Source organism: Notechis scutatus, chromosome 1, assembly GCF_049901735.1.
Source record: "Notechis scutatus isolate UNSWTSFEM ecotype Mainland chromosome 1, rNotScu1.2, whole genome shotgun sequence".
NCBI classification, from domain to species: Eukaryota; Metazoa; Chordata; class Lepidosauria; order Squamata; family Elapidae; genus Notechis; species Notechis scutatus.
In genome coordinates, this window is record NC_142009.1 from 222,168,665 (window position 1) to 222,186,093 (window position 17,429).

At 39.0% G+C, this 17,429-nt stretch overlaps 1 protein-coding gene across 1 annotated transcript in view; it reads left to right on the plus strand.

Annotated features, from left to right (window-relative positions):
• XRCC5 (X-ray repair cross complementing 5) overlaps positions 1-17,429 on the plus strand; it is a 67,117-nt gene that overhangs the window by 18,484 nt on the left and 31,204 nt on the right. The window contains exons 7-15 of the mRNA XM_026665503.2: positions 193-307; positions 873-1,011; positions 3,969-4,081; positions 5,643-5,705; positions 6,468-6,605; positions 8,186-8,276; positions 11,147-11,280; positions 13,930-14,126; positions 15,933-16,026. Coding sequence (XP_026521288.1) covers positions 193-307; positions 873-1,011; positions 3,969-4,081; positions 5,643-5,705; positions 6,468-6,605; positions 8,186-8,276; positions 11,147-11,280; positions 13,930-14,126; positions 15,933-16,026 — 1,084 coding nt within the window. The remainder of the gene's footprint in view (positions 1-192; positions 308-872; positions 1,012-3,968; positions 4,082-5,642; positions 5,706-6,467; positions 6,606-8,185; positions 8,277-11,146; positions 11,281-13,929; positions 14,127-15,932; positions 16,027-17,429) is intronic.

Genomic DNA, 17,429 nt, shown 5'->3' on the forward strand with positions numbered 1-17,429 from the left:
TGCTTTATCCCTCTGTATGAGACAATCTGAAAAGATAATATTTAGACCATAATTTAGGTGTGATTTTGGGACTGCGGCAGCTAATAAGCGTCCAACAAATAGTTTGGTGAAAATGGGCAAACAGAATTGCTCATTGTGAAATTGTTCTTGTTTTTTAACTGGGCCTCATTTCCTCCATGTTTCTTTATTAAGGGAGAGTCTGGAGCGTCTTTCAATGTTTAAGAAAGTTGAACGGAGACCTATGCCATGGCCCTGCCAGCTTACAATTGGTTCTAACTTGTCTATCAGGATTGTGGCCTACAAAACAGTAAGTGACTAGAACTCATTTTAATCCAGCATTAGCATAGCTGGACACAGTCCAACAGAAATGCCAAGTAAACTGGGTCTAATATCCATATCGAGGACTAATTAGTTTCACATTCAGACATTGCCAGAATAACTGATCTGAGCTAAATGCATTTTCAAGTACTAAATGGAATAGCTGAGACAGCTAGAATGCAGGCTTTTTTCATAAATCAGAGTAAAACTCATAGTCTGGTTTCTAAATGTCATGTTAATTTGGAGAAATCAGATGCCTTGGAGTTGAAAAACTATTAGGAATTAACGGTTTTCCTTAATTCCTTAATTCATTTGGGAAACTTTTCACATTTATAAAAATATACATATATTGTATTTAGGCAGTATAATAAAGACAGTTTTATAGACTTGCTCTGATCTCTTGTAATCAATGAAAGTTATACTGTCAAATAAGATCATTCCATTATTCTGTCACCTGTAATTCTAGGCAATAAAATCTAATAGTTGAGGTTTGTTTTTCATTCATAAATTAAAATTAAACACCATCATTTTCTTTCTCTCAATGCGGTTCCAAGTTCACAGAGGAAACTGTGAAAAAATCATGGACAGTCGTCGATGCCAAGACTCATAAAAAAGAAGATATACAGAAAGAAACAGTTTATTGTTTGAATGATGATGACGAAACAGAAGTTCCAAAAGAAGATGTTATTCAAGGTATGAGTTCAGTGTTTTCCAGGAAAGGCTGTGAGTCTTTTTATAATCCATTATTTTGTTCAGTTCAGACAGAATGAAAATGCTTTATTGTGGAAACTATAGTCCAGTGATGGCTAACCTTTTCGTCGTCACGTGCCAAAAGTGTATGCGTGCCTGCGCTCATAATGCAATGAGAGTACGACACCACCCGCCCCCTAGGCATGCATGCATGACCCTTCCGTGTGCACCGCACACCTCTGCGGAAATCCCCACGTGTGCACGCATATTCTGCGTGTGTCCCACCCCCCGCGCATGCATGACAGATACCCAACAATTGGCTGGCAAGAGGCGCGCACGCATGCACAGTGGATCAGTTCCGAGCAACGGCTTGCATGCTGGCAGAAATGGCTCTGCATGCCACTTCCGGAACACGTGTCATAGGTTCGCCATCACAGCTATACTCTGTCTGACATTTTGTCAGATTTCTCTTCTAGGCCTGGCTATAAATCCCAGATTTCCAGAGTTATCCTGCAGTTAGCTAAGAGCAGGTTCTTCATACTGACATGGATAGATAGTAATTATACATAGAGGTAGTCCTTGTTTACTGACTTCCTTCTTTAATGACCATTCAACCTTACGATGATTTTAAAAAACCCAGCTTTACAACCAGTCCTCACATTATGACCATTGCAATGTCCCACAGTCATGTGGTCACCATTTGGGGTCCTTCACAGCTGCTGCACATTTAAAACCATTGCAACATCCTGTGGTCATCTGTTCGCCATTTGTGTTGTTCACAATTGGCTTCCGGTAAGCAGAGTTGATGTAGAGCACAAAAATAAAATCATAAATTGTGGTCACAGGATGTCTTGCTTAACAACCTTGGTGGCTTGCTTACTGACAGAATGGGAAATAAGTCTGTAGCAATCAGATGGTTCTCCACTTACCCGTGTTTCCCCAAAAATTAGACGCTGTCTTATATTTTTTTGGGTCACCAAAAAAGCACCAGGTCTTATTTTGGGTACTGACTCACCTCACTTGATGATTTATCATTAGATTTCAAAAGGAATTTGTTGGTTAATTTTCTCATAGGAGCTTTTTGGTTTAAGCGTTAACAGGTTTCAGCAGTTAGTATGGTCAAATGTACTGAAAACAGAAGCAGTTTTGATTATTGGTACCCTCTGACTTTTCTGATCTGGTGCTCTTGTTTGCAAGTTGCCTTGAGTAAAATGTAATGTTGGACAAGTGGATTTCACACATGCAAAAGGAAACAGTTTCCTCCTCGCCTCTTTTGTATTTGCCAAATCACTGGAGATTAGAACACTCCCAGAAAAACTTTGTAAGATATATGTGATCTACACACCAGAGGGGACTCATCCTCTGCCATTTGTGCTAACGTCAGTAGAAAAAACTAATTGGATTTCACTATTTATCACACTTTTTGCTTGTTTTCTTTAAACACAAAAATTGAATGCCGAAAAACATTCAGACCCAGTAAAGCAACATACGTGAGCCCTTTTCTTGCCTCTCCATATGAAATTGTTTGCTCTTGTTCTCTTTGCATCTCTAGTTTCTTCAGAGTGTTCTTTTGAGACATCTTAGACATTCAGACCTAAAGTGTTTTAGATATTCCACAAAAATGTCTTGGATCTCTAAGGGCTTTAGGTGGCAGGTATCAATTTCTGTGAAACTATGCGACGCAAATAAAATTGCAGCCCTGCTGTTTTTCAAAGCTAAATAATAAAAGAAAATTTAGAAGAAAAAAAACCCTGCATATTTCCTCAGTAGATTCTTCATTTTTTTCATGGGACACTGGTGTATCTTACCGCCTTTTGTTCTGTAAAGTCCTCTGGGCACTTTTCTGGATCTTCTGCTGATTTGTTTCACCACTGATTCTAATTTTGCAAAAGAATAAAAAATTAGTGCACTTAGTGAATATGGCAGAATAAGAGTGTGAAAATCGTAAATTGTTCTCAGCATGAAATACCTCATTACATGTGTTTCGTGCCTGAACCAAAAAGTGTAATCTGGATATGGAACAAAACAGAGATGCTTTGTTCTGGATATGGATCAAAATGTACCATAGTTTGGGAGGATAAGGGGTGGGGGTGGGAAAACCAAGGTTGATGGTAGTAGCTGAGAGGAGTCAAGGAGGAAGGAAAGCCAAGTTCTGAAAAGTCAGGGATGGCGGCAGGATATCAAACCTGAGGAACTGCTTCGAGGAGAGAGGGGAAAAAGCACATCAGTGTTGCCCTACTTAGTCTATAAAATCACTGTGAGATCCCTACAAGTTTTATCTGACCCAAACACAGATGTTCCAGGTTTTGTTTCTGTTGAACTGTGACCAATCTTTGGCAGAACTTTGAAATGTGATTGTTTTGAGCTCAAAATGAAACTCATTTTTCCATTTTGTTTGTACCCTGTGGCATAAACATTAGGATGAAATATAGTAAGTCAAAGCAAGCAGATATATGATTTGTGACAGAATAATGTGATTTGCATTCCAGGAAGGAGAGAATTAAAAATGGCTTTGGGGTACATGTCCATAATTAAACATATAGACAGCTTATCAAACTTTTCAAAATCATCAACCACCAAAACCATTTTGTAGCAGACCATTTGTATAAGACAGTCTTCTTCCTAGTTACCTAAATATTTTAAGTTGCAATAACTTGGTGTCAAACCTGCACTTCAGTGAAAAGAATTTTGATTGAGGCCTGTGGGTCTATATAAAAGAAATTGTGAAATAATAGAAATAATAATAATAGAAAAGAAATTGGGTTTAGATACTTGCCACTAAGAATATTTTCCTGCTATTTTGTTCCCCTATCTTTGTTTTAGCAGAAATTTGGTCCAGTTTCATCACAAAGGGCTTTTCCTGGAAGGCTAACTCATCATATTGTCCACTCTCATTGCCTATTTTAGGTTTTCTTAGAAGAACACCCACTAACATTGGAAATAATTCTTTAATTTTGTAGGATTCAGGTATGGGAGTGACATCATTCCTTTCTCTAAAGTGGATGAGGAACAGATGAAATATAAGACGGATGGGAAATGCTTTGCTGTTTTGGGATTCTGCCGATCTTCTCTGGTGTGTCCAAAATTCAGGTGTTATCCAATTGCACGTTTAAACAGGCCAGACAGGTTGCTACAGATAAGTTGCAGATTATATGACTACTAATTTCTGACAGAAACAGTGCTTTCAAATTGGTTTGTATTATAATGATGTGATATGTTCTCCTTCCATGTTTATAATGTATGATTAAGTCCTCCTCCTCCTCCTCTTTCTCCCCCCCTCTTTCTCCTGTTTGTCCCAGTTAGAACTCTGTGGATGTTGTAATAAAAAACTTAGAACTGCATGATGAAATCTGAGAAGCCCACAGGCTTTACTGAATCAGTTTGTCAATGCTCATAGTTTAAATGCCTCATCTGTCTCCATAATAGAAATAGTGGTAAAAGAATTTATTTAGACTAATAAAGGAAGAAGAAGGAAATCAGAAACCAAAAAAAGATCTGCTTGATATTAGTGTTGTATAGCATTTGTAGAAGACAGCCAAAGTTTTTGTAAAAGGATCACACAAAGCAAAACATACCCATGATTGTTCCTCACTTGCCCTATTTTGGCTTAGGCTACAGGAGAGACCAGTTCCCTATTTCCACAGGTATTTGACTCAGCCTTTCATCTTTCCAAGGTCGGTAAAATGCAGACCCAGATTGCTGAGGGAAAGATGCTGACTCTGTAAACTGCTTAGAGAGGGATGTAAAGCACTGTGAAGTGGTATCTACGTCCAAGTGCTATTGCTATTGCTATATATTTACTCGTGCAAATGCTTGATTGATATTTCCCACAGTACTTTTATGTGTGTTCCTTATAAACACAGTTTTAATGCTGTTTTGAAAAATTACTAGATCTGTTGTTTATACAGGGCTTAAACATTCTCTTGAGTGCAGGCCCCAGAAGATTGATTCACATGTGAAGTGAGATCCAAGTTTCATCTGTACACATTGCTGGTTCTCTCACTGTTGAGCTCATACACTAGCTTTCTGCAGTTTTTGCCAACAGGATATTCATGTGGCTGTCTTTTGTTGTATTGTTTTGTGTTGTGTTCACTGTTTTTATGATTTCTGAAAGCTTGCACACAAGTACTGCAACTATTGCCCCGGCCACTGAATACTGACAGGAACATATCAATTCCTGTGATTGTGCAATGTACCATGTCACCTTTGGTTTGGAGTGTATATGAGTGTACATTTTGCCTAATCCATTCTCACTCTGATATCACTAATTGTTATTTTGCATGGCCCAATCACAACTGCTTAACTGTTTGCTGGCTGCTTTAGGGAGATGCAAACAGCAAATACTGTTTCAGTTTCCAAACAGACCTTAACTCTCTCACACACTGACAGGACGCTAGCCAGATGAATACCAATGGATGCTGGTAGGCAGAGGCACAATTTTTCCCCTTATTTTCCTCCCCAAAAACTAAGCCCGATCACATAGTTTTGTAGTGAAGCACGGGTATCGAGCTAGTATAGGAATATAATGCACTGTTCCATTTAATCTTTCAAATGCTGGATTGGCCTTTTTTAACACTTGCACTTGTTTCCTTAAGGAGCTCAGTATCATAGCTAATTTTCTGGAAACATTCTAGGTTCAGAGGTACCGATATATGGGGAACCAAGTCCTGAAAGTCTTTGCAGCAAAGGATGATGAGGTGAGATAAATCAAGCTTAGTGCTGGATAAATTATTTGTGTATCTTTAAACGTTCACCTTACTAAACAAAAACTGAGTTGACATTTTTTCCAGTTAGTTTTGCAAAATGAAAGAAAGCTCAGTTATAGAAATAATGAGAACAGCATGGAGTTGAAAAACAACCCAGCTTTAATCCAAGAGCAAACAACACCAAAAAAGTATTTTTATTGATTGGGTATGTTGGAGAGTATATTGGGTATTTATTGGATACGTTGGAGAGAGAGAGGATAAATATGTAATCTAGAAAAGAGATACCGTTAAATTTTTAGTATCCATACTGAATAGTTCTGTCTAAAAGAGTTCCTATAAGGTTAGTCTTTTTGAGAAATGCTATAAATAGTGAATAGTGATGGCCACATGGGACTGAAATTATCCTTTACTGTGGGGTTTTTGTATGACTCTCTTTTGTTGTGTTATCTTTTCAGCCAAAGCAACTTTGGGAAGATAATGACCATATTTGTATATGTGTGCTTAGCACTATATAATCTGCCCTTCATTTGAAAGATAGCATCTTAACTGAGATCTTGATTTTGTGACCTAACTGTGCCATATAATGGTTAGCTAAGCTTTTGAAGAGGCAAAACTGAGCTTCAAGTCAGAAGTTAAGAATTTAGTTCTAGGGGATAATGTGTCTTAATTTCTTTGTTTCTTTGTTAATATTCCAATTGCTAAGTTTTAACGACATTAGAAATAACTCTGGGTTTGTTTGTTTTTTTTTGACAGGCTGCTGCAGTTGCACTTTCTGCTCTAATTAATGCTTTAAGTGAGTTGGACATGGTGGCTATAGTACGGTATGTTTATGATCGGAGATCACATCCACAAGTGGGAGCAGCCTTTCCACTAATTAAGAATGAATATGAGGTAATGTTGATGACTGAAGAGCGTGGGAATAGAATTCAGAGCAATAATGTTTTCCTCCATTCTATTCAATCACCTATTGTTAGAGGAGAGAAAAAGAACACTAAATAGGATAAATCGCAGAAAGAATGGAGAATTTCAGTTTAATATTTTCAAAATATTTTGGATCTCATTTTGGTCTAATAGTTAAGGCTTTTCATTTTGAATCTGGATCAATTTTCAGAGGAGTTTTTAAAAAGTCTTTATGCAGTTGCTGTGTCACTGAAATAAATTCTGCATCACTATGAGGTTATATTACACATAATATTCATCATTAAAGAATAATATAGTTCATTTTAGGGTTGATTTTTCATTAGAACAACATGTGAACCCACTCCTAACGGCTTGATATTATGTATGAGTCAGGCCTTTATGACTCAGTCAGTAAACCATTATGATTCATACAAAAAGCCATTTTTGTATCCTATTATAATACTGTACAATGGGTAAGTCCGGCAAAAATATTTGTACTGCTGTGTCATCTCTGCAGCATTTACATTTAACAATGGGGGACGTACTAAGAGTTGGTTAGAATAAATCGGAAGTACATTACATTGTAATTTTATTTTATTTTACTTTATTTCTTTATTTATAGCTCAAGACCAGTCATAAAAGTTAAAGTTTAGCAAACATAATGAATAAAAAAAATAGGCAAAGCACCTCAACAATTAATAAAGAGAATGATGTACCAGGTGGTTTCTAAAAGCCAACACCGTCAATAAGAATTTTGTAACCTTCTTAAAAGATTCCTGAGATTTGAACACATAGAAAGAAAGGCATAATCTCATAATCACAGGAGCAGTTAAATTAGTGTTAATTGAGGGTATGAGTTTCAATGGCTATTGGCTATATACAGCAATGGGTATTATAATAGCGCATATAATGGAGAATCAATTCTGAGTGCAGAAAAATACAGAGTTTGTGTGGAAGGTTAGTCTCTCTATCAGTTGTCATCCTAAAGGGTAGTGCCCCAATTCATGCTAAAGTAAAAAAAAAATCTCTAGGATCTATCTATTACACTCTAGAAAAGCTAAGGAACACTGCTTCTGTCAGTATAAATATCTAAGGCTTGGTTCATCTAGAGTAAAATTATTCAAATTGGTCATTAATGTCAAGTTTTTTTTGATGCATAGTCTCAGATATGAAAGTAAATGATTTAAGATTTAAGATTTAAAATGAAGGATTGAATACAAGAAGAAAAGTGTTTTTGTATTGAGATAGTTGATACCAGTTATAATCTTCAGAGAAATACAGCATAGACCAGGATAATGATGGTGATATTTTGATTCCTGTGTATTTTTATAAATAACGCAAGATGACAAACATACCTAATGCTCCTTCCTCCTATTTTCCTCACAATATCAACCCTGTGACATAGGTTGGGCTGAGAGAGAGTAACTGGCCCAGCTTACCTTCCTGTACTATATTGAATGTTTTAATTAAATAGTAATTTAAATGCTATTATTTGTTGTTGTTTTTTAAAATCCACAACATGCTTTTATTCCAACTGCCTTTTCTTTCCATATTCTTTCATTCTGTTCTAGTGTTTGGCTTATGTGCAGCTACCCTATATGGAAGATTTGAGGAACTACATGTTTTCCTCCTTAAAAAATAATAAAAAGTGCGCCCCAACAGGTGAGCTTGCATTTTGAATCACGTGTTGAACAGCACAATCCTGTTCTTATCTACTCAGAAGTAACTTTCATCCATATTAACCCCGCCTACCCCAAAGTACAGAGGATAATGTCTATAATGTGTAGAACCTTTATTTTATTAGAAATAACGGTTTCTCAATATACATTAGATTACTTTCCAGACATTTTTGTTTAGTTTTAAGCTTTCCATACTCCCCAGTCTTTGGCACTGATCTTAAGTGCCTAAGGATAATCAGGGTAGTTCACTATTATTCGACTCCAATATATTCTTTAGTTGCTATAAAATGGAGCCATCAAATCTAGCAAGGGGGGAGCACAGAATATACTGTTCAACAGTATTCATACAACAAATGATGGGCTTGTGATACAGTGCATGTTCCAAGGTACATTTTTTCCTGCAAATTGCTGGTCTGCCCTCCCTCTTCCTAAATTCCTTCCTAAATTTGCTACATTTCCTGTCACATTAAGATTGAGTTTGGGGTGTGTGTATGTTTCTTATTAACAGCACTATGCATTGAAACATCAATCCAGCATTCCTTTTATAACTGGGTTCTCTCTATCATTTAAAAGATTGAAACCATTTAAATAGTTGGTGATGTGCTCTATGTAGAAATGCAGTTAGAGGGTTGTTCTGTTACAACTAGCAGTGTGAGAGTGATTATGAGCTCTAAACTGTCTTTTTTTAAAGGCGAAAAAAAGATTGTTCCTTATTCTAAATGTAGTTTATGTAAATGACACCCCTAAAGTAAAATACTGTAGTGTTAAAATATATATTCATGAAATAAAAGCTGTCAGATGAAAGACAGGCTTTTTCCTAATGGAAGAAATGAGAACGCTGTGTGATCAGAAGAATGAAGATAAGTTTCTGAAGATGCTTAACATTGAAATAATCCTTTTAGTTGTATTTAAAAACAACCTATAGTGAGACACACATGGCAGAAAAATAGGATGAAACTAAGCAGAATATGTGACATCTTTTAATATTTGTGCAGAGAATCCTAAGAGAATTTAGCTTTATAAGCAAAACAGGGATGATGTCAAGAATATCCAGAAATTGCCTATTAATTATATTCATTGTGTATAGTTCTGTGCTTCTCTTTTGTAGTTTGATACTGCCTATTTATTACCTGTAATAGGGTTGTACTAGAACTTGGGAGGCAGATTTTCCAGTATCCACTCAATGGTCCAAATTGGATCAGTTATAATACACTCATTCTCAGTCCATCAAACTCAATAGAATTTTTGTTATGGGGATAAAAATTTAAAACCAATTTTCAATTCGTATACCAATGTTTACGAATGACACATAGTCTGAATCTTTTAGGATTCAGAAGAGGGGGAGGCAGCATTAGGAAGAGGGGAGTGCTCCTTGCATTCCAGAAAAGTTTTTTCCCCACCACACCCAAAAAAAGAAAAAAAATACCCGATCTTTCATGATAGATTTCCTAAAACCAGGGTTCCCCTCTAGATATGTGGAGTTCATCTCCCAGATTTCCCCTTCTAGCTTGGCCATTGCTGAAAATTCTTGCACTTAGCACATCTGGAGGGGTTGAGATTGGAGAACACTGTCTTTAAAGTTGAGTCAAAGTGTAGTACCACTCTTTAGGCAAGCCTTTAAATCAGGGGTCTCAAACTCAATTTACCTGGGGGCCGCTGGAGGCAGAGTCTGGGTGAGGCTGGGCCGCATAAGGGATTCCACAGTGACACTGCAGACGTCATTTCCGCTCAGCTTCTACTTGTCATCGGCTCCTGGTTTTGCCTTTCCCTTCCCAAGGCAACGCAGGACTGGAGCTGCGCGGAGCTGCGCCGGCGGTAGCAACTCCTGACAGCCCCAGCCGGACACCTGAGCGGAGCCCGGGCGGAACTGCCTGTTGCTGCTGCGGGCACTGCTGCGGGCGTCTGGCTGCCCAAGTAAAGAACCGCACCAGCTCAGGGCAACTGTGAGGAGCAAGAGGGGAAGCGGACCATTGGAGAAGCGGAGCAAAGCCATAGATTAGTAGCTGCCTCTTTCGGTGCAAAAGCTTCCCCAACCAGCCGTCTGGTCTCCTCCTCCTCGGCCATACAGAACAAACAGGCAGAGAAGGAGGAGAGCAGCTGGCCAGTTGGGGGAGGCTTCTTGTGCTGCGAAAGAGGTGGCTAATGATCTCCGGCTCCGCTTTGCTTCTCCAACATCCGGCGCCACCCTGTTCTATATGCTGGCTGCTTGGACTTGCCGGGCCCGAATGTCAGCCACGACGAGGAACGGCGGGCGGGACTTCCTTCAGAGGTCCATTCCCCTGCGGGCCGCACTAATATTATACTTTCATATCATGGTGGGGGCCACAGGATATCGTCCTGCGGGCGCAATTGCCCGCGGGGCCGCGAGTTTGAGACCCCTGCTTTAAATACTAACAATGTTGCTGCATGCTCTTTGCATTTTTAGTGTTTTGCTATCTTGTATCTTTGTGGTTTCCAATTCTGTAGTGTCTATGCTATGAACTACTATGCTATGAAATGTTAAAATTGAGCAGAGATACAATGTGTTTATTGAGCCACAGTGGTTAGAGTGCAGTACTGCAGGCTACTTCTGCTGACTGCCAGCTGCCTGCAATTTGGCAGATTGAATCTCACCAGACTCAAGGTTGACTCAGCCTTCCATCCTTCTAAGGTGGGCAAAATGAGGACTCTGATTGTTGGGGGCAATAGGCTGACTCTGTAAAACCGCTTAGAGAGGGCTGTAAAGCATTGTGAAGCGGTATATAAGTCTAAGTGCTATTGCTATTTTTACATTGAGTAAATAAATATATAAAATGGCAGGAAAAATCTGTTGCATCGTATTAACTGTTTTCCTATCTATATTTGATAATCCAGAGGAACAGCTGTCTGCAGTTGACTCCCTGATTGATTCTATGTCTTTAGTTCGTGAAGATGATACTGAAGGGACCGTTGTGGATATATTTAAACCCAACAAATTCCCAAATCCTCTGTTTCAAAGATTGTACCAGGTAAGATACTAAAACTTCCCCTCATTCTTCTCAGCCAGATGGATTATGTGGTCAGTTGGGTTCATCTTGTGTGAATTGATTGCTTCCCCACCCCCTCACCCAGTGTAACTTGGCAAAACTTTATTGGGACCAGCAGCTGTCCAGCAGTCCAACCATAGATGTGTGAATTCCCCACCTTATTGCCTTCCTTACATGCCCTGGACCCACCTCGCTTAACAGAAACAATACAGAATCCCACAGTTATCTCATTTCCTGGGCTCCACGATGAGCAGCTGAATTTGTGAGCTGCTCATGATGCTGAAAAAACCTGATGCAATCAGTAAAAAATAAAAATAAAACCTAATTGGCCAATAGACCAAAAGAATGATTTGAATTTAGTGGCTGGAAAGATGGTTAGACAACTCTTTGAATAAAGGGAAGGAAATAAAGTATGTTAGTACAAAACTGAACTTGGGGGATTTCTTCCTGGGATACCCACCCCCATCTGCTGTGAGGATGGAATCAGCATCATGTATGAATCATATAATAGCATGATATATTAAACTGAGTATTAATTTATGTTTACTGAAAGAGAAAATTTATTGGGTTGCACAACACTCTGCAATACATTAAGTAGACTATAGTTGGTGGGTTTTCACAACTCACTAGAGTATAATACACACATACACACGGATCAAGATTAAGATTCATCCAGATCATTTAATTATTAATAATAGGAATACATGCAGTGGAGTCAATGGAAAAGGTAAAGCTTTCTGTTTAAAATAGGAGTAAATAATAAACACAACCACAATAATGGTAGTCTCAGCAAAGGAATTAAAATTTATAAGAACATAAGTGATATCTTCAACCATCAAGCCCATCAACACCTTCTGATCACCTTTGCATATGTCAAATACCCAGGTTAATCTATAATCCACAATAAAGAGAGAGAGGGACCCACCATTTAATTGGTATTGGTTCTTATCCAGTTTAGATTAATATGCCTGTTCATAACAATATAAGCTATAATAGCTTGAAACAAGCTTCTTTAAGCAAGAATGAAGTACGTTCATTATTGCTGTAAAAGGTGCTGTTATGTTTTATTGATTTTATAGTTAATTCTTTGTTGTGAGTCGTTGAGGGTTGGGTGGCATCCAGATTTAATAAATTATTATTATTAGCATACCTTCAGATTACCCCATATTCTTTGTGGTTGGCAAAGTAGCAATGTGTATTGAGGACAGAATGCTCTTGTGTATTTTTGTGCATCAGGAAACACATATTACATCAATTCACATAAGCTATGTAGCATTTCCTCCTGCAATGCTTAATCTAGCAAGTCCCAAATAGACTAGCCCAGTGATGGCGAACCTTTTTGTTGTGGTGTGCTGAAAGCATGTGTGTGCGCAATAGTGCACATGTGCACGTGCCGGCACCCACAGTGCAATGTGCCCTGCCCACCCTGCGCATGCATACACAACATCCCCACCCCGCCCCCTTACCTGTACTGTGCATGCGCGTGCCTCCCAGCTGATTTTTGGCCTGTTTGAAGCCATTTTCACCCTCGGGAGGCTGAAAACGGGCCCGTTTTGGCACTTCCAGTATTTCTGGAAGGCTCGTTTTTCAGCCTCCTGGGGCTGCAGAGTCTTCCCTCGAGCGTCCAGGAGGGCAAAAACGGCCTCCCCCAGGCTCCAGAGGTCCTGCGGAGGCTGAAAACGGGCACTTTCAGTATTTCTGGAAGGCTTGTCTTTCAGCCTCCTGAGGCTGCAGAGGCTTCCCTTTAGCCTCCAGGAGGGCGAAAATGACCTCAAACGGGCCAAAAATCAGCTGGGAGGCACACGCATGCGCAATGCAGGTAAGTGGCTGGGACTCACGTGCTCACACAAATGGCTCTGTGTGCCACCTGTGGCATGCATGCCATAGGTTCGCCATCATGGGACCAGCCTATGCATATCTCTTCATTACTTATTCTAGTCTCACAGGAAAATATGAATGATACATGGAAAAATTCAACATTTCTGTATCGCAAGAACTGGATCGCTTCTGGGAGTTACTATAGAGAAGTTGGGGGCTTCAGAAATGAATCTAAATGTGAGAGACTTTAATCATCTATTTTTTGCCTTATCAGGAAATATATGATAGACCTAAATTCTGATACATCCATATTTTTTATTATTGTATTCTAGTTTCAGTTCAGTGTTTCAATATTAGTTCCACAAAAAATTAGGTAAAATATAAATTCCTTAAGCTTCCTCTTCAACTTCGACAAAGAATGGGAAAGTTCTACATTCAGTGGGAAGTTGTTCCATAGCTTTATTCATTTATCAGGTCTCTACAAAATTTAGGGTACTCTAATGTGGACTCATCAATGAGAGTTTGATTGTTGACATGCTGACAATAGTGATCATGAATGTTTGCAATATTTTAAACCTTTCATCACAAACCGTATCATACAGCATCATCTACTTTCAGAATGTAATCAAGGACAAGTTCATATTTGTCTTCTACAGCGATCTTACTCGGTATGCATAAAAAGTGCCTCCCGTCATAACAAAAAAAAGAGCAAAATATACCTTTCATTGATGGATTGAGTCATAGATTGATTCATAGGTAGATCCATTGATTTACTGATTTGACATTGCTTATTCCCTTGTGATTTTTCATCAGTGCCTGCAACATAAAGCTTTTCATCCTGATGCACCTCTACCCCCCATTGAAAACCATCTCTTAGACATGTTGAAGGCTCCTCAGGAGGTGACAGAAAAATGCCAGATTCCCCTTCAGAAAGTAAAAGCTCTTTTTCCCTTGAAAGACGGAGCCAAAATAAAAGAGCAGAAGACAGCTCAGTTCATCTTCAAAGACAAGTGAGTTAGCAGCACTGCAAAAATCGTTCTTTAGCTGTTTGTCATCTTTCATCTTCTCTGGTACTTCTTTCTATAGGGGACATGGCCTCATTGCCTCTTGGATGGCTGGGCTGGCCACAAGGGTTTATTCAATAACATGGTATAGGAAGAGGCTCTTAATGTTCTAGTTGTATGTAAAGCTAGCTTCTGTCTTTTGCATCCTTAAAGACTTAATGTCAGCTAGAGTTCTTTAGTGGAACAATAGCAAGCGGTAGTATATGGCTGAACAGGGCTGGACATAGGTAGTCAATACTTGGATGAGAGATGACCACCAAGAATTCTAGGTCTAAGCTGGTCTGGAAAATAAAGCAGATGCAAAAAAGAACCCTGAATGTTTTGGGATGGCAAATCTTTTATTTTTCCTTCAAATATGCATTTTATTTCTCTGAAGTATGTCTGGAAGCTTATAGATCTCCAGCAATGGTCAAGCCTCTTTATCCCTCTCTGTTCCAAAAAGATCCAAATGCTAATATATAAGGGGCAGTCATTGAAATTTTCCTCAGAGCTAAATTGGACTTGCTCTTTTTAATGAGTTTATAGTGTAATTTTCTACACAGTACTTCAGGGGTTTAGCCAGGGGTGGGATCCGACCGGTGTAACTACCGGTTCGTTGATTTACGTTTGGTATAAATCTGCGCGCGTGTGTAAAACTTCATCAGCTTGCTGCCTGGACAGCTGAGCAGCACTGCGCGTGGGTGCGCAGCATTTGAAAAAGCACTTTTTTCCTGCTTTTTCAACCGCAGCTGTGCTGCGCAAAGCAGCTGAGGTTGAAAAAGCAGGAAATAAAGGACAGGTAAGGGCCCAGGCGGGCGGGTGGGCCAAAACAGCAGCAGACATAGAACCGGTTCTATGCTGTTCTTCAGAGCCACCGGTTCTACAGAGCTGGACAGAACCAGTAGAATCCCACCCCTGGGTTTAGCGCAGTTACACACTTTGGAGACATGGAATTTTGAAAAGGATATCTTCCATCTGCATATCCTGCACTAGGAAAAAAGTATGGGACCAAGCCACAAGCAGGCCTTTTGTCATAATGATATGTGTACATAATGTTCGTTTCTTCCATCTAATGGGGAGAAAGTACAGATAATGACATTAAAATTGCATCTTGCTAAACCCTAAGGCTGGTTTTTAGGAAGCAGATTTGGATGTTCTTGAAGGTTATCCAGCACAAGAGCATATTTAATTGGGAGTTTTTCTCATAAGTACTGACAACTGCAAACTGATGTTTAATAAGCTCTTAGGTATGCTAATCTGAAAGATGGTTTAGAAGACATTCCAGGTTTCTGTGTACAGAAGTACTTAGTAGCTATCAGTTTGAAGATGGGAACTAGCAAATTACATTAGAAGGGTAAATAGATTTTCCCCCTTAAATATAAAATTCCCATTATCGCTAATGTCAATTTAAACATTAAAAAAAGAATCAGATGTGATTGCAAAGTACTATAAAAGTATTCACATATACAGACATGTCAAGAGGAGGCTATGTTAGTAAAACACAGAGACAATAATATTTGATTTTCAGTTATTCAAAAAAAGCATTCTGTAGCTAGTGTCGTAGTTCGGGTAGACATCTCATCATTCAGGCATCAGATTTGATTCCTTATCTTTCTGAATAAGCTCTGAAACAAAGTACAATTTGGAAGGAGATTGAAGGACACTTGAATGCCTAATATGTATCTTCTAAAACTATTCTCACAGTAGATGTGATTGCTAGATAATTTATCTTGAGAAGAATTTATTCAGATTGATGACCTTCTCTTGTTCCAGTCATGAAGATGGCCCCAATGCTAAAAAGGCAAAAACAGAAGATGGTGAAGCCAGTTTCAGAATTGCAAGCCTCTCTGAAGGCAATGTGATTACAGTAAGTATTCTTGGCAAAGATTCTGTGGTAGAAGAGGTTAGATTGGCTACTGTGCTAAAGGTGTATTTTCTTGATGAGGCAAGCAAGTACCAAGAACTGGATGATTGTCAGACTTATTTCTTAGGCCATACCCAATGATCTCTTTGGTCATTTTTTCCCATACAGTTATCCAACGTGATGATTGCAAGAGTGCTGTAGATTATTAGCCCTCAACTGGGTAAAGTCAAGAGCCTATGAATGGTTGCCTCATAATATGCCTTGTAAACACACTTTTGATTTCAAATGCAATAGATTTAGTGATTAACAAAGCATGCAAACTACATCCTATTCTTCGAAACCATGATCTCTCTTTAAGTATATGTTATCTTTAAAAAACATTTAAATGGCACATTTACCAGAACACAAAATAGTTCCGTCTATGGATTTAGAGCAATTAGTTGTATGCTTCCTCAGCAGAAAGATGTACAGTGTAGGGTTGGGATTGTGGCAAATGCTGTTCAGTATAAGGAAATGCAAAGAGGTGCATGTTGTCTCTGAAGACCCAATTACATGCATGGATCTTAACATACATGTTAATGGTCATAAGTATTGATGATTTTCCATCACAGACAGCCTTAAATACTTGAAGAAATGATGAAACATGTTTGCAAATTTTCCTTATGTATCTGTTTGCCCCTTGTATAACACAAAATTCTGGGCTTGATTGGCATTGGCTGCTCTTCTTCTCCTCCTCCTCCTCCTCTTTCTTCTCCTCCTCCTCCTCCTCCTCCTCCTCCATCTCCTCCTCCTGTTCTTCCTCTGCTTCTGCTGCTGCTGCTGCTGCTTCTTCATCAGCTTTGGGCCTGGTTTTCTTGGCAAGGTTTGTCATTGCCTGCTTTCAGTGAGTAAGTCTAATTGACTCAAGATCACTGTTTCACTCTCTACAATATTAAACGAATAAATGAGAATATTTGTATCTCAGGGTTGACATGAGGGATCCTTGATGTTCTCTGGGCTTGCTTGTTTTCTTGCAGACATTTCATTACCCAAACTAGGTAACGTCATCAGTGCCGGTAATGAGTGCTGTTTGCTGTCAGTTTTATACTCCAGTCTAGTGGCTTGCCTGTCAACGTTGGTGGGGGTGGTCTTAGGGATCCTTTACTATTTGCTGTAGAGAAAAAAGACTCCAGCACCTCTCCACCAGCAAGCTGCACCCAAATCAACATAGATTAACTCCAACGTTAACATCAAACCAACGATCAAGTAAGCAATACCCCAATCAAGAAACTGCTAAGGGAGCCAACAACAAACAGCCCAACCAAAGGATCCCTAAGACCAACCCCACCAACACTGACAGGCAAGCCATATAAAATTGACAGCAAATAGCACACTTTACTGGCACATATGATGTTACCTAGTTTGGG